Genomic DNA, 26,879 nt, shown 5'->3' on the forward strand with positions numbered 1-26,879 from the left:
TTTATTATTAAAAAGAAGAATAATTTAAAAATATTAAAAATATTAGTTTTAAGTATTTATTGAACAATAAAATAACAATATCATTTTTAATATATAATTAATCACAAAAAATAATAGTTAGGAATTTTATAAAAACAAATGCAAATTAATATATATAATATAGATAAATATAAAATAGTTTTCAATCATAATAAATAAATAAATATATGCAACGATTTCTTTAAGATAATTTTTTCTTCTTCCTTATATTTATTTTTATTCTTAAATTTATTCATCAAGTGATAATTAAATGAATGATAAATTAGATTTAAAATAGTTATCAAATCTAATGATAAATATATATACTGAAATATTTTAATAAACAAATTCGTCGTTTTTAGGAAAACTACATAAATGATCAAAACATTACATAAATTTAATTATATTAATAATTATAGGCTAAAAATCTGAAAGAAATATATAAATTAATTAAAACAATTTATTATTATATATAAATAAAATAATTAAAATTCAAATAAAAAAAAGTTGATTACCTTATTATGGTGAGAAACAGATCTCTCATGCTTTGTCAAATGACCCTTGGTTCGAAAAGAGACAGCGCAACTTTCACATCTAAATGGTCTTTCGAAGTAATGAATGTTGATATGCAACCGTAACTGACTAGGTTTGCTGAACACTTTATTACAAATTCCGCACACGCTTCTTCCATCCTCAGTCACACTGTAACTACATTCGGTAGATTCAGTTCTTTCATTGTAAATTACTATGTTGTTAATAGTATCAAAGAATAGTGAATGAATCGGAATTTCTTCAAGGAATTAATTAACTTTTAAATTAAATTTTTTCATATTTTTAAAATATTTAAAAATTTTTAAATATTTTTAAAATAGATTTTTATATTATTGAAGTATTTTTTTTCTATAAAATTTTTGAATTATGAAAAATGATAATTTTTTATTCTAATTGCCAGTATATTTCAACTATGTAACTTAATTTAATATGAATATCTAACAATAATTTTTTGCACTAGAAATCTGGTATATAGTAATATTGTTATATCATTATATATATTCTAAAAATATATCATTATGTTTATAATTAATATGAAGTGTATATATCAAAATATTGTTTAGAAAATTAATTTTTAATAGTTTTATTTATTAATAAAGTTAATGATATTGTTATGAACATTAAAGGCTATAGCGAAGTTTTATGGGTAAAGAAAATGATTGATCATTATATCATATATCATTATATACATTACTACTGAAAATACTAAAAAATGAATCATTTCTATTATTTTATAATTATTAATTAAATTACTATTATATTATATTGTGTATTATACAATTAAGGACCTTGCAGTTTTTAGATATGCTTTTAAATACGTAAAAAAAATTCTACATAAAAACTTACAAAATAAACTGCAAATATAAAAAATAATAAAAAAATAAGTACAGATTTTGAATTATTTCGTGAAATAAAAATTTGATCTTATTTCTCTTTTGTTTTTAATAAAAAATGACATTTTTAATTAATAAAACAATAATAAATCAATAAATTATATTTTATTAATTACTGTTAATAAAAAGTAATCTTTTTTTTTATGTAAATCGAAGATACTTTAATTTTAAATTCATGAAAAATAACTTTATAATTCAATGAGTATTATTATGTTAAAATATAATATATTTATTCTATCAATTATTATTTAATATAATAACATATATATAATATGTTAAATCAAAATAATATAATATGTTAAATCAAAATATCAATTTTTTTTATTTGAGTAGTTTATAATAATAATATAAATAAATTTTAAAAAATAATATTTTAGATAATAATATAAGCTTTAATTGTTGAATAATGTAGAACACGAGAACATATATATAATAAGTTTATATAAAGTTTATATTATTAACATTATTACAGTTATATTTATTAAGTATTAGAAAAAAAAATAGTAAAATGTAGAATTTTTAAATTTTTAAATTTTTTCTAAAAAAATAGTAAAATTTTTAGTTACTTTAATTTTGTTTTTTTTTTTTTTAAAGTTAAATACTACAAAATATACTACGAAAGGAAATAAGAAATATTTATTTTTATATATAATAATTAATTAAAATATATGATCATTATATTTTCATTTAAAAATTGCTGATCTTTCAATTATAGTATGATTCAAAGAAATCACTGATTAATTTTACTTTCTGAAAAATTTTTAACTATATTTTTAATTATAATTTTCAGAAATGAAATAATTAATTTTGATAAATCAGTAAAATAAAATTTTATTGATTATATTTAAACTTATCAAGACTTATTTCATTTCTAAAAATCATAACATATATATATATATTAACCAATTATAAAAACTGATATCATTGACCACAATAGTAAAACTAGATTTAACAATCACTTAATTTTCAATTAAATTAAATTATTTTAATTATTTTAATTAATTTATTTTGATCTTTATTTTAACAAAGACCAGACATTTAAACATAAATGTAAGAAAATAATATATTTTATTATTTTTAATATGAATTTCCTCTAATCCATCAACAATATACAACATATCAACATTATTGAAAAATATGTTTTAAATAAATAGTAAATATGTAAATTATTCTATTTATTAAAAAAAATATATTAAAATATATTTATATATTTTAAATAATATATAAATATTATATAATATAATATATTTTAAATAATATATAAAATATTTTACAATAAATATTCTATTGTAAAAATTTAAAAAATATTTTCTGCATTTAAAAAAAATATATAGTTTATTAAAATATTATAAATATTTTCATTTTTTCAAATTTTGAATGTACAATTTATGTTATTTATGTATAACTTATATTAAGATGGAAGAAGTAATCATTATGAAAAGAATAGATACTAGATAAATATTTAGAAATTTAGACATGAAATATTAAAAGTAACAGATTAATAAATTAATACTATATTGAAATTAGTATTATCTAATGACTTCAATTTATATTCTGAGCATTATCAATAATTATCATAATTATCATAATTATCAATAATTTTTAGATAAAATGTATATTTAATAAGAAAAAATGTATACAAATATACATATAAATAAAATATATAAATGAAATAATTTAACTTTAAAAAGATTAAAAAAACTCAAGTTTACTTAAGAAATTTGAAAAAAGTGTAATTTTTCTCATTCCAAAAATTTTCAAAAAATTATTTATTGCCATTTTTAAATTCAGAATTCGCGTAGAAAAATCAGTAATTAAATATATTTTTTTCTGTTTTTTTTTTGTTTTCTCTATTTTTCTACTTATTGCATACAAGTCCTGTTGCAATAGTCTTTCTAAAATTAATCGAAAGTTAATAAAATATAATCGAACCAACATATGAAATATCCTGTTGCAATAGTCTTTTTAAAATTAATCGAAAGTTAATAAAATATAATCGAACCAACACATGAAATATCACTCACCTGACATAATTAGGGGCAGGTCCATTCGAAGGCTGCAAGAATTCAGCTTGTGGTTTAGTGGTTGACGCGTTAGAAAAGGGTGATCTGAAACCTGGCCCTCCGACAACCATTTTTCGCGCAACTGTATGTTTAATGCTCTCCGCAATGCTTTGTTTCGTTATATCCGTATGATTCATCTCGATACGATCCATGTTTCTCATGTCAATGTTTTGCGGTCTCGAGACTTCATGTATTTTAGAGGATTCGTGCATCATTAATGGCAATTTTTCAAAATTAATTCTCGATTCTTGAGATTGGGTATGGTGTCTGTTATCCGACAATAAAATCATATCTCTGCTCGGAGATCTGTTGTCCATGTTGACCGGTCTGACACTTTCCATGTTATTTGAGGAAGGAATATCTTGGCTCAAACGTATGTCATGATTCAATTTTGATTTGACAGGACTCGTTAAACCGATATTTTCCGCGGTGTGTTTCGATGTATGTTTGATTCTTGAATCCATCACTGCTTGCATTTGCATCTTGGTGGAATCGGTGTAAGTCGTTGCTGGAATACTTTCCATTAATTCGATGCTTCTCGATTTCGGAGAGTTTTGTTGTGGATAAATATCCCTCTCCTTCGCTTGTTTCTTAATATTCCCCACCCGATACTGTTGTTTAATCTTGCTATCCATAACATGCCTTTCAGTGAGATACGCTTGCAACATGTGTCCCTCGGCATCCGGTTTCCACTCTCTCCCCTGTATCGGCAGTCTTTCCATAGTTTGAACGATCGTTTGTAACAAGACCGGTTCCGAAACGGGAGTTAAAATGTCTGCTGGCCTGGCTCTTTGCGGTATGGAAGAGGGCAATGTTTGCAAAGCTGGCTTCGTTGTCAGATCTATGGGCTGCGGCAAACTATTTGTTGAATCGGTATCGACAATCTCGTTCACTTCGACATCAGGGCATTCTTCTTTCTTCGATGATTGGATCACGCTCATCCTCGAGTCCTCGGGACTAATTCGACTCGAAAAATAGTAACGTTGGGACAATTCGTTTCGAACAAGAGTGGTTTTTTGCATAGTGACAGGTTGGCTAGTCAGACAGGTATTGTTGCTTATCGTGGTAGATATGCTCGCGAATGTGGAAGTTGTCGGGAAGGTGAGAGTGTAAGGATAAGTCGTAGGTCGTCCAAACGGCAATAGCCCCGGATATCTATTCGTATTACGTTGCGATAAACTTAGCAAACTCTGTGCAGCTTCTTGCTCCTCGCTTCTCGATTCCTCGCTCTCTTCTCCTTCGCTTTCTTCCTCTTCTTCCGAGGACTCCTCGATATTGCCACCTGCTGCTAATCGGGCTATAGCGTCTTTATCAATGTTTTCATCGCAGACTGCTGTAGGTACTGGGATAACGCCTAATTCCACACACTTTTTGTAATGAGCTTTTGATTTCATATGCTTTGTGAGGTTGCCTTTGGTTTTAAAACTGTTCGTGAAAAAAGAAAAAAAATATTTGTAAGATATGTAAACCATAGATATTATATTATACATGGATTGATTGAAAAGTAATATTGCATTCAATATGAAAAAACGAAAAAATATATAGAGCAACATGAGTCAGATTTTATTAACATTTATGAGTGTCATTTCGATAGACATCGATGAAATTTCATTATAGACATAGGAAATCTTAACTTCGAAATTCATGCATTTTCAAAAAGATATAGATTCCAATTATTAATGAAATTTATATAGAAGATGTCTCATTCGTTATAATTAAATATTTCATGAAGAATTAAACATCAAAGAAATGTTTTAACAAAATTTGATCAAAAGATTTAAGGATATATAGATAAAAATTTTAAATAATTATATTACTATTTAGATTAAATAATAGGAGAGATTTCAATTTTTTTTTAAAATAGAATCATTTTGAATGTATTAATCGATGTATTTATCTATATATTTTTTATAAAGAAATAATATCAATTTGTAGACGCCATTTTTTTTGTACATGTAACGCATAAATCTAATCATTATATTAGTGATATATAATTTGATTTTATTAATTTTTTTAGAAATGTTATTAATTTGAAAAAATTTATTTTGTAAATAAAAAATTGAGTGATTATTTACAAAAAAAAATATCCTCTGATGATTTTTTAATATATTGTCAAGGTCATCAACCTGAGTTGTGAAAATTTTATTTGACAGTCATTGTTCATTAAAAAGTTATTAACAAAAACATTTCTTCGAAATAACAATTTAAATTAATTTTTTAAATTAAATTAGATCAGACTTTTACTCACAGTTTTAATCAAGTTTATTGTTATAAATAATTGATGACCAGTCATCTAAAATTAAGAAAAATATTCTAATTTCAATATAAATAATTAAATTGTTTAACAATTAAATGAATTTTTAAAATGAAATTAAACTCAGAATTAATATAAATGATGATATCAAATAAAAATTTATTTAATATCTGAATACATGATTTATATTGGATTTTGGATTAGATTAAATATAAATTAATAACTAAATAAAATCTCCACAACATTACTCAATGTAATTTCTTAACAATTAAAAAATTATTGAAATATATATCTTTTTGTAAATATTTACAAAAATTATTTATACAATATAATACAATAAACAATTTTTCTTGAATCAACTATTTTTCTTAAAACATTTTTTTGATAACTTTAATATTTCGTAAGATATTCAAATGTTAAGATATTCCTATTAAATGAAATATCTCGTATATCAGCGTAGTCAATCGTTGTAAGGTGATTGAAAGATAATATTGAATCTCAGATTTGTAATTTTCTTTTATTTTTTTTTTTGAAATCCATCAAATTTATTTAATTATTTCTGTTGTTCTTACATTATATTATATTTTGTTGTTCTTACATTATATTATTGCATTATTAAGTGCTAAATTTAATAGCATATTTATTATATATGAAAATTATCTGTTTCAAATGTATAAATTATCGAAATTGAGATTTCATATTTCATTTTCACTCTCTGTCATCATAAAAATCACTTCGGTTAATTACCAATGTTATTATTACAATATCATTATTTATGTATTATAATTATACAAAAGTTCATCTTATGTATATTTATTCGTTTTAGATTAGAAAATTAATAAAGAAAAGAAAAGAAAAAATTGTTAAAGAAATATAATATATTTTAATATAATTTGATTACTTTTATTCTAAAATAACAATCAGAATAATGAATATCGTTGGATCAAAATGAACCTGTGTCATGCGAAAGTTGAACATTTTATATTTGCTATTTTTAATATTTCACTAAATATTAAAAATTAAAATAATTGATTTCTCTTTGATTTTTTATTATATTTTGATATTATATTTTGATATTTCTAAAAATGAATATTATATATATTTGCTTTTTCTCATTGGAAATACATTTTATATAATTATGAGAATATGTTAAAGTTTATTTGATTATATAAAAAGGATTTGTTCTTTACAAGTTCCAAGATTCGAAAACATTAATTTAGATGAATATCGTTAATTTAAATAAATTCTTTGATTTTTATAATATTTGTATTTTTCGAAATTTTGAAATCAACTTTTTATATTTTTTATAATGGATTTTTTTAAATAGAAATAAAAAATTTTTTTTCTCTTTTTATAATAATATAATATAATATAATATAAATATAAAAATTGCAAATAATATTAAAATAATTGTAATGAATTAAAATATTATTAAATGAATTTTTTTATATTTTTATGTATTTTTTTAATAATGAATTTTTTTTTTAATATATGTGTCGAAATGTAACTTTATATGTAACTATTTGATAAAATTACTGAATAATGGCAAATACATAAAAAATTATCGCTTGACAAATATCTTTTGTTTTTTTACTTATCAACCGATATAATTATATGTGGTATTTTGTATTTCAATATATATACATTATAGTATATTTGCATTATCTATTTTCACATAAAATTTTATACTGAATTTTCATAGTTTTGAAACATATAAAGTAATAATTATAATAAAAAATAAAAGACATTTGTAAGTTGATAATTTTTTTACACATACACATTTCTGTACATCTTATATGTCTCGTTTTATGTAATATTTGAAAATATACAATATATATATTTATAAATATATATATTTTAAAAATTATATATAATATTATAAAATAAAAAAAAGATAAAAATATCTTTTCTTTAATTTAATTCAAAACTATTTAAACTATAAACTATATAAACATTTTTAAAATATTGCTAAAAAATTCCAGATAACTTAGGCTTAATAAACGGAATTATAATATAAAAAATAAATTTGTTACAAGTTTTTTATTAGAACTATATATAAACAGATTCTTCTCGAAGAATCATTCTAAAAAATATACATATATTTTTTCCAGAAAAAAATTGCTGGATCAATTAAATTTTATATAATTGTACATAAATTTGAATTTAGAATTTCAAAATAAAGAAATTTTCTTTTGGAAATACATTTGCTATTTTATAAAAAATATTTATTTTTAAAATAATAGAATTAGGAATAATTAACATTGAAATTATATTTCCTTTATTGTTTTAAAAAAATGAAAATATAATTATTAAATATTTTATTGTATATCATATCATAAAAAAAGTACATGATACCATATTTGATTATAAAAAAATAGTTATAATTACAAAAAAATGTAACTTAAAATATTAAAATATTTAAAAATTAAAAAAATTTGAGCATTATTAAATATAATAATTTATATTAATATTATTGTCATACATATGTAAAACAAAAAAAATTTTAACTATTCAATATATTAAAGTATATATAAATGTAATAAAAAAGAAAAATTTAAAAAAAATGACTTACCTAAAAGCACAATGTTTACACGTGTATGGCCTTACGTCCGTATGTGTTCTGATATGTTTCTTTAACATAGATGGTTTTTTACAACGTATGCCACATTCTTCACAAACATAGCGACCTCGACCTTACATAATAAAATAAGTTAAAATTCTTAACTATGAGGAATAATGATATGTTATTTGCAAAAAAAAATTACTTATAAAATAAAATATACATATAAATGCATATCGCAGTAGAAACACACATAAATACAAATATCACTCGTTTGAATATGGCAGTAAATATTAAATATATTATATATGATAAAATATAATAATAATATTTCGTTCAATTTTCTCCTTCGAAATATAATAAAATATAATATTAATATTTTAATGTTTTTTATTAATATTTTAATTTATAATATTTTGATATTTGCATAGATTATTTCGTTAAATATTTCATAATCCAATATTTTTTCTCAATATCATTTGATTTAAGATTTATTACAGATATATGTAAAATACTGATATTTATTTTAAATTAAAGATATAAAAAAAAAAATGTTTCTATTTATCCCAATTTCAAATCGAAGCATTGAATAAGAAATGAAAATTTTTAAAAGTAAAAAAATATAAATATAGATATTTTTTGGAATTAATCATTATTTTTAAATATTTAATTTTTTAGAAATTATTGATTTCAATAAATTATCAAATATCAAATATAATCAAAAAAAAAAAGTCAAGAATTATGATACGTGTATTTATTTTACTTGTATAATTACATCTATAATTAAAATACTAACAATTATTATAATATTAATAATAGTAACATATACTAACAAATATTAATATTAATTTCAAACATTTTTTAAAATATGAAACAGATTACTTGATTTTAAATGATTGCCATCTTGATAATCATCATTATGATATTTTTAATTTTTATTTTAAATTAAATCATGGATATTTAGTCATGCATATAATCTTTTAAAATTTAATCTTTTATAATCTTTTATATAATTAATCATTTAATTATAAAAATCTTTTTAATTAACTTAATATTTGAAATTAACATAAATTATTAATATTAATCTCAGAAATATTATAATATAAAATATAAAAAAATGTTTCTACTTTCAAATTTATATTTAGTTTTTATGACATTTAAATTAAATAATTAAATAATAAATAAAATTAAATAATATTTAAATTCAATTCATAGTGTCATTATCTTAAAATATTTAAATCTAAAATATATAGTAATACCAACAAAATTAAAAAACTAATTAGATTTGCTAATATTTAAATAATTATAAACAATGTAGAAAGAAAAAGTAAAGTTATTAAAAGTCATAAAAATAGTTAATAGTTAAATAGTTAAGAAGAGAATATCAATATATAAAGTCAGTTTATTTTATTTATATTTTATTTTTTAAAATTTTTAAAAAATGGAAAAATGCTCAGAATGCTATATCCTTGAAGATTATATAGATCTCATATAAAGTGTTCATATATTAGTGATGAAAATATAATATATAAAAATGAAAATATAACATCATGTATTAAAAATCTAGAGCTTCGTCTGAATATAAATCAATGACTATTTGCAATAGTTATTAAAATTATTATTATATTTTATTATTATATTTTATTTAAATAAAAAATATAAGCACATGTTATTACATAGACAAGTGTAAAAAGTATTATTTCCATTCCCTTACCTCTGCCTCTAACGTATGTATAATCTTCATTGCTTTCGAAGCCTCCGTCGAATATCTTCACTCTCTTTGCTTTATCTTGCATATCACTGTCCGAACTAGTCGGCGTGGTTGGCCTGTGCGAGGAATGCGTCAAAATATCCTCCTGCTTTTTCCACGCAGTTGTATAATTAAGCGGTCTGTGCCTCGAATCATAATGTGCCATATCAACATCAGGTGGCGCTTCTTTGCATATCTCCCAATTCGAATACATGGATAAACCGTGTTGCTGCGTGACATACATCGGCTGAGGTCTGTTCAAAGTGCAATAAAACACTCTAGTCGAACATTTCAGGCCAAGATATGTATAAGCGTGTCCGTTCAAGTAAAGCTGCCCGTAGGATTTCTTCGGCCGCGGGGTTTCCGGGCTTATGAGCGGAAGCGTATTCGCTGTTGGAGTGATACCGTGATGCTTCTTAGGCGTGAACGTGCCCGGTTTCAACGGTAACGAAGTTGGCCTCAAAAATTTGTTCGGTTTTGTCTCTTCCTTAAGCGACACGTCACCATTTTTCGCCAACTTCACCTCAACTTTGTCCGTTTTCGCGATTAAATCTACGGAAGTTATACTCGGCATATTCGGAGTTGATATGTTTGGTATAATCGGCGCCAACATTTTCGGCATGTTGGGCAAAGATATGGAGGAACTCGGGATGCTGGCCGGCGTGCCCGGTGGTTTGTACACCATCGTGCCACCCGAATGGAGACCCGATCTGACCACAATCGAAGCGGTCTCCGAAGTAACGCATTTAGTATTCATGGCCTGTTCATTCGTCGGAGAATTAGTTTGACGTGGCTCGATCCTCATCGTCTTGGTCTCGCCAGTGTTGTCCAATATTCTCACCTCACCTCCAAACATCTGTAACGAGTTTGGCCGCGGATACTTGCTCAGCTCCTCAAGAGATCGCAATGTAGTCGGTACGGATTCCGATCTCTGTTTCTTCACGGGTGGCACGTACGTGTCGACTAGTCTTGTATTACCCAGAAGGGGGCCAGGAGAAGGAAGAGGTTGCAAGTTGTTGTAATAATCGGAAGACTTTGAATCGAAATCGGATTCCCCTTTTTCAATCTCTAGCTGATATTCTCTTCGGGGACTCGCGTTACCGTTCCAGTAATACCTGTGATGAACATCGAGAACATCGATACCCGAGTAAGGGATGTCGCAAGAGGGACAAAAATAATTTTCGTTCTCCGCCGTTCTTTCTTGACATGAGTTTTGATTTTTCAGCAGGAGATCCTTGATTATGGAACTGCCCTCCGAATCGTTCGGACAATCTTTGCTTTCCTGTACGAAACTCTCGCTGTAGCATCGTTTTCTCGAAGATTCCTTTGCTGAGGAGAGATTCAACGGTTGATCGACAGATTGCTTTTCCACGAGACTCTGCTGTCTTTGAACCAGTTTGTGTAATCGCGGATCCACTGCGACGACGATCGTCTGATTGTCCGTGATAATTTTATCGATGTGCTCCTGCATTTGTTCCGAATTTGGTTTCGGCATGGTTATACATATCGTCGAGGAAGAACTGTTCGTGGAAGAAGTAGAAGAGAGGGAAGACGTTTCGATATCGTTGTTGGCACACTGGAGGGCCGTGTGAAATTTTGGCTTGTAAATTTTTCCAGTTTTAATTGTTTTCACGCTGGTTACGGTCATCGTAGGTGTCGATGACGGAGGAGGGGGTGGTGTGCCAGTACCGTTGCTCGCGCTATCAGACAAACTTATATCCGAATCCTCCGATACCTAAAAAAATAATAGTATATTTTTTCTGCACAGAAATTTTTTTTTAATGAATATATTTATTTATATTAGATTATTTAAAAATTAATTAAATGTTTTCTGATGATATAACATTTAAAGTTCGTACATATTGCTGTAATTGAGGATCTCAAGGGTAAGAACGAGTTATGCTATGATAATAGCATAGCGTTGATAGATGATAGAGACATTAAAGCTTTTAAAAATAATATTTCCATGAAAATTATATAATTAGAATTATGCAATTTATTATTATGAAGATGGTGCAATTGGATAAATGTTTTATTTTATTTTCTATATATTTAAATATAAAAATTGAATTGAAAAAGAAATTTTATAAAAATTTTTTATACTGCTTTATATCTATTTTAAATATATTTTGCTATTATATAATATTCTAATATATTATTGAAAGGAATTTATATTATAAAACTATTTTTAATATATCTATCTTGTCTCGTATATTTCTCGTCATATTTGCCGATATAATAAATTTTATCAGGAAAAATTTATGAATAAAACAAAAATTAATAAAATAAAATGAAAATTGTTTCTTTCGGAACAATGAACGAAATGACATTTAATACAATTTTTGATATAAAACATATAAAATATTTTTATCATATCATTATATAATAAATAATAAAGTTTAATTATATATATATTATATATATATAATATATATTTATATACATACATAATATTATTTTTCTATTATATTTGATATTAACATTTTAATTTATGTCAGTACTATTATAATAAAAAAAATAAATTAAGAAAAAATTATATATTTTTAAGAGAAATATAATATTTTTATAAAATTATAATTATGTTTTTGAAAATAATTCTTTTTTTAAAATTCAACAAGTCAAGTAATCAAGTCTCGCAAACAAAGTTCTCATCTTAAACTTTAACAGTTACATGATATATCTCTTAATGTAGCAGAATAATATGAGAATAATATGATATCACATGACACGATTCGACGCTTGATTTTTGGTAAAAACAGTCACGTGATGCAACTCTGCTTAATATATCAATTACAATAGCAAAATAATACATTATTTATGGAAATAATAAAAACATTTTCTATGAAAATTGAATCTCATTGCAAAGGAATTAAGTCATTTACAATAATAATAAAAATCTATGAATATCTATTCATAGCATGTTCATAATTTTGTTCGTAAATAGTAACAAAATAGAATTAGTTACTAGATTAATATTCCTCGAATATTTAAAAAAGTGTTATGAAATATCGTTATGTAAAATTGAAAATTAATCAGAACATACCTTGCTGGCATCACCACCCTCCATCTTGAGGGCGTGAGCGCGGGACCTGCAGTGCTTGTAGAGATTCGACTTGGTCTTGAATGCGAACCCGCAAGGCACACAAGGGTACGGCCTCTCATTTGTGTGAGCTCTAATGTGTTTTTGCAGAACACTAGGTTTTGCGCATGATAGTCTGCAATAAGGACACACATAACCATTTTTCCTCGATTCGGTTGGTTCTCCGTCCACTGATTCCGGGGAGATCTCAATTTTGATCGGGTCTTTCGGCGATTCTCTAGAGTCTTTCTCCAAGTCCTTTCTCTTGCCTGGCTCTGGAGTACCGTTGTTGACCACAGCGTCCTTCTTCGGCTCCACCCTCGATGTAACCTCAGTTGTCGCGATTTTTTTGAATTTCTTGTGCAGGTACTTTGGCTCGCCATCGTTATTATTGTTATTGTTATTATTATTATTGTTATTGTTGTTATTATTGTTGTTATTTGCCAACTGTGGATCTGTCATGGCCACAGTGTGAGTCTCTGGAAAAAACAAATGATATTTGGTTAGAAAACTTTGGTTTTTATTTTCCTTGATGTAAAAAGATTTCAATTCATAAATGATTGTTCATTTTCATATTTCCTATTATGCACAAAGAATTCATGAAATTTTTATTTTTCTGATATTGACAATATTGCAACAATTTTTTTCTATTGACTGTGCAATTAATAATGTGCAATAATTTTTTCTAATAATGATGATGATATGTTATGTTGTATAAGATGTTTTATAATCTTTTGAAAGAATAATATTAAAAAAATCAAATTAAAAAAATATATATCAAATTAAAAAAATATTTTGAAGACTATTGAGATAATAATAATCATATATATCTTTAGCATCTAACTAAGAATAAGTATGTATTCATGTTACTCAATAACTGTCATTGCATAAAAATTATAGAAATGAAATCATGAAATTTGAATATAAATCGAATAATATAATAACGGAAAATACTATCAATAAAACTTTATAAAGAAAAAAAACTTTTTTATCTATAATAGTATAAATAAAGTTGAATTTTAAATTTGAAATTTTTTAACTTTTTTTTAATATTTTTTTTTTTTATAGATTTTGACTTGCAAAATATTAAAATGAATTTTAATGATCAAAATTCAGATATCCAAAAGTTATTTGCATACGAATTCGCAAATTTTTAAGAATTTTTAAATGTCATTATATTGAACTTTCAATTCATTTAGATAAAAGTATTATCTCGTGTTAAATTCAAATTATTTTTCAATCAAAAAACCAATATATAATTATTTATTATTTAAAATATTTAATTTCAAATTAAATAATTCAAATATACAATTAATATTACAATATTACAATATTAATATTAAAAAATTATTGCAATCTTGCAATATATAAAATCTTTGCAAATATTTAATTTCCGTCACATGATTCAATTTTTAATATAATTTATATATTAATACAATTTTATAATATAATTTAAATCCTTTATCCAAAGAATAATTTGAATATGGTGCTAAGTAGATTATCAAAAATTCAATATGATGATATAATTGACAAAAAATCCCTAAAAATTCACAATTTTTCATATAAATTATTTCTAACTATTGAATTCTGATAGTAATTACCACTGTCATTTTCGTATTATTTTTACTTCACGTGAAAATATAAAAACACATAAGAAAAAAAATATAAATACACAAAAATTTTATTGTCTCAAATTAATATTCGATCTACTCTAAAAAATTTCGCACATTTATGTAAAAATTCTCGAAATTGGAAATAATAAGAAAATATTAAATATTATTAAAGAAATAATAATGTTCACACGGTAAAAGAAATAGAGTAAGGAAATGACAAACAGAATTACGCGAATCACATGCAAACCGGAAACAAAGAAATATTGTATGCTGGGAAGCGTGATTCACGAACAGATCCCAACTATTTTCCAATACTGCACTGCGAATCAACTAGATTGTTCCGAGAATCATTCTACCAGGAACATCATAATGAATCATATGTGTTGAATAGACTAATAACTTACAAACGTGAAGAGTAGGAAATTCTGAGAAATATGTAAGAAAAAATTTGTTATGATATTCTGAAAACAGCAGTAAATTATTAGTCCTTACTACATCGCATGTTTTTCACAAATTGAACGAAGTTTAATTTTTTTTTTTAAGTTTCACTTTTCAATAAAATATTCTTTACAAATATTTAGAAAATATTTTTACATATAGAATTTTACTTACATCTCGTTATTCTGTGAAAAATAAAATAATTTCATACGCAAAAATGAGTATTTGCTTTGTAAATAATTTAGAAAATGAAAATAAAATAAAAAAGATAAATTATAACAATATAAAAGTAATAACTGTTTTATTGCTGATGTAACTATAATTTATTAAATTTTGTTTTGTGAGCGATAAAGCGTAAAAAATAAATTTATTTTATATCAAGAATAATTAAATTATTTTTAAATAACTTTATATTTCTATTAATATTCTCTTTCCCTCTTTTTCTCTCTAAGATAGAAATAACAAATAATTTGTTGTTTTAAATATAATATTTAATGTATATAAATTTTGAATAATAAAGCTAGTAATTTTTTATAAAAATTATTCTCAATTTATATTTTTGATATACTTAATAATAAAATCAGAAATTATTTCTAAAGATATTTATTTAAAAATATATAAAAATAAAATTAAAAAATAAATATATTTTATTTCACATTCAAATCTATAAAATAATTTAAAATAAAATATATTATTCTTTTGTTCAAATAAATTATTGCGTAATTATTTTAAAATTATTATATCATAATATTATATAAGTTAAGAAAAATGATATTTATGAATTTATTATATTATTATGATATTTACGAATAACGAATTTTGAATACTTTATTTAAATATATAGTATTTAAACCTGAAACATATATAAGTTATACCGATGTAAAAAAATAGGACGCATAAATAGTTATAATTTATTATTGGTCAGTGACGTACTCATTAAAATATGTCGCAAATATACAATGATGAAACAAACGATGAAACAAACAAGCATATAACGTGGAAGCATGATAAGAATATTCATTCGATGCTTCATTGCTTATGAATATTTTTAATAGATATATGATACTTTATGATTATTTTTTAATTCGAATTTATGTTAACAAATCTGTTTTACGATAATATATATATATATATATATAAAACTGAATTTGAATTTGTTTGTCATCTCAAATTATTATATTTTATTTCAATCTGAAATTTTATTCTCTCTCAAGTTTATTCTGAATATTATCGATTGCTATCGAAATGAGTCTTAATTATTTCGAGAAAAAACAATATGCAAACGCATTTGACGCATAATTATCAGTTCACTTAATATTCAAGGCCTGAAAGGTCATTCATTATTAATTTATACATTTTGTTGCATTATAAAAATAGAAAAAGTCAAGTTCAACACTTCAAAATTTTGTTTATTCAAGAACAAAACATTTCTTTATTGGAATTTCAATTCATAACTTATCGAAACTCGTTAAACCAGATTTTTTTACATGCCTTTAAATCTATTAGGAATTATTCAACTTTCAAACGACTATCATCTTATCGAGTATTGCTAATATCTTATTATTAATACCTGTTATTTTAATTTTAATTAATATCCATACTAATTGATTGATATTCGATTATTGATTTTTTGCTTTTTTATTATTATTTCATAAAATAGGTTATTTTATTAGTAATATTTAAAAAATTAATTTCAATAAAAAAGTCATAATAATTAATGTTTAATTTTAATTTATAATTAATTTTCCAAATATAGTAAAACATTATTTGAAGTGAAGAGACAAGATCGTTTGTTTGGATAAAGGAATTTTTTGATTTGAATGGATCGGATCATGAATTTTTTTTTCATATTTTGAAGAAAATAATATATTTATTAGTTAGATTTCATTATATACAAAGTGAGCGATCCCTTAATATCCCTTATATTTTTTATTATCGATTATTATATCTGAAGTAAGTAATCGATTTATAGGATATAGTGGAAATAGAGGATGAAAATAAAATTATATAAATTTATATAATTTTTATCTTATTTTCTTAAAAATGCAATAATGAAGCGAATAGATTAATGAGATTTTTTTTTATAAAAATAAAAATAAATTGCTTATGAATATTTTTAATAGATATATGATACTTTATGATTATTTTTTAATTCGACATGATGACGTACACGACATAGATCGAATGATGAATTTTTTATTGATAATTAATTTAAATTTTCCAGAATATTCAACTAAATTTCATTATATGCAAACGATTTTTATGAACAAGATATTATTCGTTAGAGCATTAATAAAGAATAAATTGTAAATTGTGTAAATATATTAAAAAATAGTGAAAACTAGAAGATAGAAGATTAATAGAAGATTAAAGAAAAATTTTCTTTATTATATTTCACTTAAATTTAGATAGAAGAATATTGTTTTTTGGTAGTTTAATAATATAATAATAATCGCTTAAATAAATATATTCCATTTAATTCATTGATTCATACTTCTTCAACCATAGGAAATTTATTCTTAGGGTTTTTTTTATTTTTAAATTTCTATTTAGCATCTCTCCAGCAAATCTCAATTGTCTGAGTATTTGCATCACTTTCATAATTATTAATTCAAATTAGTGCTAACAAAGTTATCACTAATAATTAAATAAATCTGAAGTATGTTTTTAATTTTAAAATCCTTTTATTCGTCAAAATATTTTTTTATTCATCATCTAATCTAATCTAATTTAATTCAAACTCGAAATTTCTATCGAAAACATATATATATATTATTAGATTATTTTTTTCATGCAAAGTATATATAAAGACACATTATTACAAGATTTATCACTTTGTATAAAAAATGAACTCAACTAATTTATATTGAAATTGGGATAATGGTATAAAAAAAATCTTATTATATGTTAATAAACATTATATCTCTATTACATTTCAATTTTTTAGTTGCCAAATTATACAAATTTTTTTAAATACAAAAGAACATATACTTTACAAATAATTTTTCATTTTATTTATTCTGTTTTTTAATGCTAATATGACTTTTTCAATGTTATATACTTTTTCCAAATCCGTAATACTCTTACCTCTTTTTAATTTCCGATTTCATTTCAATAGTTCACACATTTTATATACTATGTGAACATCAATATCAAATTAAATTTTATTTTCATTGCTGCAATAAGGAAAATTGGTTATATTAAATAGATATATATATTTTGAATATTTAAATGTTCGGTTAATAAAACATTCGATATTAAAATATTTAAATAATAAAAATTCTATTGTAAATTCTTTTTTAAAAAAATATTTTATCTTTGTCATTGTAATAAAATTATCTAATTAATTACATAATTATCAATTAAAATAATTACATTAAAATAATTTACATTAAATTATCAATTAAAATAAAATTTTTTCATTTTAATTCAAATAATTTTATTGAACAAAATGATTGAAATGAAAAATGATGGTTCGTTGATATTAGTGATTTGTTGATTTAAAAGAATGTAGTAAATATGACACATTAATATCGATTTTTGATGCTGGTTTCTTTATATGTAATCCAATTTCGTTTTAATGAACGGTCTTTCTTAGATTTTATTAATGTTTATTTATCAAGATAGTTATGTTTTAATATTTAATTAACATTTAAATTTAATATAAATTCTATTTGATTTGATCTTTTCTATTATGATTTGATTTTATTTCAATAATTTATGCAATAATAAACGATTCTTCGCAATTGAAATTGCGGAAATTTCTTTTAAAAGTAAATTATTTACATGATGATGTAATAATTTATATACGATATATGTATATTAATTGTGTATCAATTAATTATGCATCATTTATTTTATCTGTGCGTCATTTTATTTGGGATTAGGTGAAATTCCATGTGTATTCTTTTTGCCTTGTCTTGTCAAAAGATTATTGTATATCTTTTCTTTATTTGATAATTATTACTACCTTGTGTTTTCACAGTTTCTAATTATTATCGATATTGTTATCGAATTATCTTACATTGAATCGCGTTGTCATTCTTAGAATTAGAGGAACGCTGTTTTTCTCCAATATTCAATATTTAATATATATTCTGTATTTTATTAAAGTATAGCCTTTTCTTTCTTTTTCTTTTTTAATATTAATTATAATTTACAGTTTTTGTTTGATAAGATGACACAATTTGTAAAATAATATAATATTTCGATGTTGATTATAATATCCATAAATTCAAATCTATTTTGAATTAATAAGAAACTATTTTAACTTATGTGTAACGTATAATAGTGCACGTACATTTATTGATGAAACAATGACTTGTATTAAAAATTCAGATTATGTGATTATGTGAAAGATTATCGTCGCTACACAATATGTTTACTTTATCTAAACACAAATGAAATGTCTTGTAAGAAAAAAATGTTATGAAAAAAATATTCTTAAAAATTGTTTGATATAAGAAAATATTGATATATGATATATGAAATATTGATAAATTGTTGATTATTATACATTATAATATATTATAATATAATATATTATTATAGTATTAATAGTTTTTTTATAAATTGACATATTATTATGTGAAGGTAAATTGACATATTATTATGTGAAGGTAAATTAATTTTTAAAAATAAATTTAATTTCTGGAATCATATAATTTCTCTTATTTCCGAAAAAAAAATACTAAAATATTTATACTAACTTATTTCAAAATTATTAGTTTACGAGATATAACTTGAATTTCTTAAATTTTAGTATATGAAAGATAAAAAAAATAATAAAGTATCGTATATTTCTTTCGTCTTTTTATAAGTTTTATGTGAGTATGACTAGGAGATAAATATTGAATTGTTTGAAAATTATTTTAAAAGAAAAAAAATAAAAAAAATAAAAAATTTTCAATGTCATGTATTGTATTTATAATTAAATATATTTATTAATCTCATTACTTTTCTATTACGATGAATAAACTATTTCGTTTATATTTATAGATTTAATGTTAAATTTATAGTTATAGCCATTATATAATGGCTATATATAGCCATTTAATTTATAACTTATTGTATAAAAATTTATGTATATTCAATAAATAATGTATTTACTAACTGCAACTATTTTAATAGTTTTTAATTATATTATATTATTTATATTTTATTATTATATTTATTATATTATTTATATTTATATTTTATTATATTAAATTATATTATTAACAAATAAATACATATACAGAATAATAATTTTTCATATATCAAAATTTATAAAATATTAATCCGATTTTTTTTATATTAGTATTAAATTTATGTAATTAATAATATGTAATTAATAAATGTAATTAATAATATAAAATGTAATGATTCGATTGCATAAATGTAACGAAAATATAAAATTTTTTTATTATAAGAAAATCTTAGAAATTAATCATTTCAATAAATAATCACAAGTTTATTTCCGTTTTTTTTAAATTATTTTTTTATTATTTTTATATTATTTATTCTCATTGTTTCCTTTTTTAAATAAATTTTTTCTATATCTTAAATTTTATAGATTTAACAAAACTAAATTTAAATTTCTATAATTTTTATTTTGAAAATATTTTGATCTATTTGAAAAGATCAATAGATGTCAATGGATTGATGAAGTTTTTTCTGAAAGAAATAAAATGAAACAAATAAATTAAATAATCGATATTTAATTTAAGTTTTTATAATTTTTAACTTGTCTTTTTAAAAAGAGAAATATAAATATAATAAATTGATATAATTCTCTTGATAAAAATGAATTCAAACAACACGGATAATTTTTTAATATTTATTTAAAATATTTAAATTCATTATTGATATAAAAATTTATCATTTGATTTATGTTGTGTTTTGAATTATAAATATACAAAAAGATATCACCCTCCAATCTGGATGATTTTTAATAAATATCAATATTGATTTTTTAAAATATCAAAATCATTACATTGAATACTGTTATGAAGTATTTGTAGTCATTGTTTATTAAACTATTATTAATCTAATCTAATTTATAAATTTATAAATTAAATATTAATAAAAAATTTTTTGTTTTAATTAATGAATTCTAAGTTTAATTTTAATTCAAATTAAAATTAAATAAAAACTCATTTTATTCTTATTCTAGATTTAATGGTTTGCATTAAATTAAATATCAATTATCTAAAGCAATAATCTGTTTCGAAGAAAAATTTTTGAATATATTAATTTTTAAATAAGTTTTATAACTTTTTTGGAATTTAAAAATCAAACATTTTAGAAACATTTGATCATAATTACACAGAATTAATTAAAAAAATTATAATCCACTGTTAATATTTATATATATTTCTGTTATTTTAATTAAAATTATAAATATAATTATAATAAATTTTTTAGGAGAATTTGTTATTTATTTATTCTAAATTACATTTCACGAATTTCACGATCTTTGTTGCTTGATAATTTATAGTGGATTATATAGTATTAGATACTATACTTTACTTTATAAAATTAAAATCGATTAAAGACAATACAATAAGATTAATTAAAATTGAATTTGATCGATACTACATACATAATTATTTAAAAATGTATTATTATACTTTGCAAATTATATTCTTTATGTATTTTTTGTCATTTAAATAATATCTTTTGAATTTGAGGCAAGTTTTTGTTTTTCTCTTATAATGCCAAAAAATTTCTGAATACTTTATCGAAAACTTTATATTGTAATTAGAACAGAATAATTAATTTTTTGCAACTAAATGATTTAATATATCTTCGTATAATATAATATGATTCACCAAATAATTTGGTTCCTTAATATCGAATTGTTAAATATAAGAACATATTTATATCATGTCACATTTTATCAATATTTAAATAATACAAAAATTAAAATTTGTGAAAAATTGATATTTAATATATTTAAATAAAAATAAATTTTTTTAATATAAATAATTTAATATAATTAAATGTTAATATAATTGTTCTTTTTTTATATATATTTTTATATATATTTTTATAGAATTTTATAGAATTTTTATAGAATTTTAAATATTTAAATAAATATATTAGAATATATATTATTAATAATATATATAATTATTAAAAAATATTATTATATTCATACTCTTAAGAAAATTAAAAATAATTTATTTTTAGAAGATTTTAAAAATATTTTTATAAATTTCAATTTTTTAAAGTTCACATTAATAATAAAATTTCTTTTGAATAATAAAATAAATAAAAAATGGAAGATATTTAATAATTTCAATTTTTTGAATTTTGAAATAAATGTTTATTTAAAGATCTATTGAGTATTCGAAAAAAAATATTTTTAAATTTAAAAATTAAAAATAAAAAAATTGAATATGATAAGAAAGCAATAAAATTTGATCGAATGATAGAGTATAATATCATATATAATATAATATTAATAAGAAATCATTTCGTGATTTTCAATATATCTATTTTTCTTATATCATAAATTTTTTGAAAAATATAAATAGTTGAAAAATAAATTTCAGATATTGTTTCAATATATATATATACATCTATATTCTTATAAATAAATTTATCTGTGTCATTTTATAAAAATAAATGAAAGTACAACAATTTTTGCAAATTTCATTGAAATTTTCTCTTAATGATGAAAAGAAATAAAAAAATTAAAAAAAAAAAAGAATATTATTAAATATATCCTTAATAACAATAATAATTTATTAATATTAATAAATTAATCATTTATTAAATTTTGAATATATAAATAAGTTTATATAATAAATATTTAATTTATAAATAGTATTATAATATCGATAAAATTATTGTTGATGAAATGATTGTTGGTAATCTCTAGATAACTTATTAAAAAGCTTAATGTTCATTCATGTATGTACATATATATTGAAAGATATGTAAGATATATAAAGATTATAATCCACTTATATAGAAGCATGTTAATTTGAAATTATTAAATTGAAATTATATGCGCTTAATAGAAATCAATTAATATATATATTTTTGGAAATTATGCTAAAGTATTTCAAAAATTCTTGGCATCGTTAATTTTCTTGGAATCGTTGATTTTCATGAGATTTTTCGATGAAATTTGAACATATTATTATCATTGATCATATAATAAAGAATATATTTTATAATTATATATATTATTTATATATATATATTTTATTATATATATATTTTATAACTGCAAAACCTATGTACGATGTAACTGTAAAAGATTCATTCCCATCATTAGAAGAAAAAAACATGATTAACATGAATATCTGTGAAAGAATATTATTACAATGATAAATTTTTTTTATTTTTGCTTTTTTTTTTAAGAAAATTTTTACTAATCATATTTGTGAAATTTTTATAAATATTATAATTAAAATATGATCAAACATAATATAATTTAGAATATATTTATTTATTTAATAGATTATATTTTTTATATCTTTGTAGTTAACAAATAAAGAATAAAATATAAATACGCATATATTACTTAAATTATCTTTTTGAAATTCATTTAATTAGAAAAATTCATAAATATATTGATAGGAATTTTAAAAATATTTTTATACAAAATTATTTATTTATTTATTTATTTTATACGAAATTAGCATCCTACAAGGTTTGCAATATTATTCTGATCAAAACAAATATATTCATTTTTCAAATCGATTAACAAATGCTTATATATTAATTTTTTTATGAAGAAGTTATTGTATAATAAAAGATCATATATGTTAGAATTAAAAGAAATGAAGGAATGAAATATAATTAATTATTAATATGATGATTTTTCATTTTGTCACATAGAAAATATGACTTATAAAAAAGTTTATAAATTTCGAAATAATTAAAAAAATAAAACAAAATTTGATCTTTATCATTTTGTTTAAGAATTAATTAATCATTTTTTTATGATGATGATTTTATGAGAAATTAAATCGAAAGTCAAATGTCTTTGTGAATTGTATATAATTTATATTTTTATAAAAATATAAATTATTAGACTTTATCAGATATTAGTTTATTAATTACAAGTTACTAGAATGAGTTTAATTCGATGAATAATTTCAATTATAGATGAAATGATAGAATATTTTCAATCATGTTTTATACAAAATTAATATATTTACTGTTAATATTTTATGCAATAAATTATTTACTTATTTATTTTGTTATTCACTAATTATTTACTATAAATGTTTTACAATTTCTTATTAATATTATTATAAGTTTACCATTATTAATATATATATATAATTATTATTATTTATATTATAATTATTAATATATATATAATAAATAATAATAAATATATAATAAATATAATATAATATATATATGTAATATATATTATTATATATTAATAATTATAATATAAATAATAATTATTAATATATATATAATTCAATATTCATTCTCAATATTTCAGAAATAAATTTTCGATTAAGAAATAATTAATATTTGAAGAAATATTTTTATTTTTTTATTTTAAATATTTACTTTGTCTTAAATTACTTTTAATTATTCAAATAAAAAATATAACCTCAATTGAAATACATTATCAAATAATAGTTAATATTATTTGAAATAGTTAATTATTCAAATATTTGCCTTGTTTCAAAGTTTTTTAATTATATAATTATTTAAATAACCATAAATTTAATGATTCAATTGAAATACATTTTTATACAAATAATAATTAACATTATTTAAAATTATTATTATTTCGAAATTATTATTTGAAATTTTCTCCCAAGTACAAATGATCTATATGCATAAAATCTCTTTTCTACGTTTGTGCTTAAAATTGCATAAATTTCTGATTAAATAACAATAATGTAGANGAAAGAATCCGAAAGAACCCGAAAGGATCGGATAGAATGCGAAGAAAAAAATTTCATGTCTATTTCTGCGTGTTTCTATCATGAATCAAGACATTACGACCTGTGTGAGACTTACCTTCGACGACTTCATTTTCCACAGTACTGATCATTGAAATACTTGATAATTTTGGAACATGCTATTTATACATGGCAACGAACGATACTGGGAACTCGAGAAGAGAATGAGAGAGACTGGGCAGAAGACGAGCCAACCTGCTTCGTCGCCGGAAGCATTTCGCGGAGAACTCGTTGCGATGCAAACCTCTTACGTCCTCCATCTATTTTCCATCGAATAATCATCCCTTTATTTTCCACGAGAAGAAAATGTGCTTTGATACGAGTACATTTCCAATCATTTTATTATTATCATATACATATATTGTTGCATATATGATTTCACAAATGTGAGAAATTCAGAATTTAAAAAAGCCGGGAAAAACAAATTTTTGTAAAAGCAAATAAATTAAAAATTTTAACAGAGATAAATACTTGTATTTCTTCGAATGATTCGACAAAATTTAGCAAATCAAATTTTCTGTTGAATATATAGCAAATTTTAAATATATTGTTTTTAATATTAATTCATCAAATATTATTTTGAAATGTGTGTATATCATTGAAATATAAGAAAATTATATTTTGAATAATAATATTTCAAGTAAATAATTTTCAAATTTAATATTATTACAGTACAATATGTTGACATCATATTTCTATATATATAAGAAAAATAGATATAAATAATTAGAAGTTAATTAACTCTTAATTCATATCTAAATTATGCAAATTAATAAAATAACAATAATGAAAATTTTGGATAACAATGACGAATTTTTATGATGGAAAATGATAAGAAAAGATAACAAAAAAAACAGAAAAATAGGAAAATGTTTAACTGATAAGAAACAAGGAATGTCACTATTTCCGACTAATATAAATTTACAATGAAGTAATAGAGTTGTATGCAGTACAAATGAACATGGAATAAAATAAATATTTGAATATTAATTAGATAATCAAAAAATAAGTTTTTTAATTTAATAAATGAATATTTCTTATTTTCTTTCACATAAAATGTCATTTTACATTATTATTAATTTTTATGTTTTTTTTTATTTAATGTACATTATGTATATTATATTATGAATATATTTTTTATTGATGAATTAAAATGCTTTATTTGTGCAATAAAATTATTTTTTTACACATAAAATAAAAAATTAATTTAATAAGTTTATTCTTATGATAATAGATTTAGTAAGAATCTATTAGAAGCAAAATTTTGTAAGAAAATCAATTTTAAAAAAGAAAATAATAATAAACATATAATGAATGAATTTAACGAATTGGCGATAAGAAGATCAATACCGTTTCAGAGGAAATAATAAGTGGAATTTTGCAAACTGTATGGATAACAGATTCATTGAATACGCAGAAACTCCTTTATAAACAGATAAACGGTCTCTGGAATTACCCAATGCTCGCAACTATATTGGATTGTCCGACAAGAAATCCCGAGAAATGAATGAAAGTATAACTAATTCATTCTTATATCAGAATCAGTTGAGTTGGTTCATTCTTACAAATTCACTTCTAATATTAATAGAAAATTATCGCGTCTAGGATATTTTATGTTTATTTGTTTATAGTCCCTATTTAAAACATTAACTCCCTTCCTCTATTGATTTTTATTGAATAAAACTCGGTTTTATCCCATTGAAAAAAATGAAAGACTTGTTATATGAATT

At 21.3% G+C, this 26,879-nt stretch overlaps 1 protein-coding gene across 1 annotated transcript in view; it reads right to left on the reverse strand.

The window, feature by feature from the left end:
* Positions 1-26,879, reverse strand: part of LOC122717561 — a 68,957-nt gene that overhangs the window by 2,325 nt on the left and 39,753 nt on the right. Inside the window, exons 2-6 of the mRNA XM_043941779.1 lie at positions 13,134-13,648; positions 10,055-11,825; positions 8,353-8,473; positions 3,488-4,951; positions 534-726 (exon numbers count right to left, since the gene is read on the reverse strand). Coding sequence (XP_043797714.1) covers positions 534-726; positions 3,488-4,951; positions 8,353-8,473; positions 10,055-11,825; positions 13,134-13,648 — 4,064 coding nt within the window. The remainder of the gene's footprint in view (positions 1-533; positions 727-3,487; positions 4,952-8,352; positions 8,474-10,054; positions 11,826-13,133; positions 13,649-26,879) is intronic.

This window comes from Apis laboriosa, unplaced genomic scaffold, assembly GCF_014066325.1.
Source record: "Apis laboriosa isolate Shangri-la unplaced genomic scaffold, ASM1406632v1 scaffold53_cov140, whole genome shotgun sequence".
In the NCBI taxonomy this organism is placed as follows: domain Eukaryota; kingdom Metazoa; phylum Arthropoda; class Insecta; order Hymenoptera; family Apidae; genus Apis; species Apis laboriosa.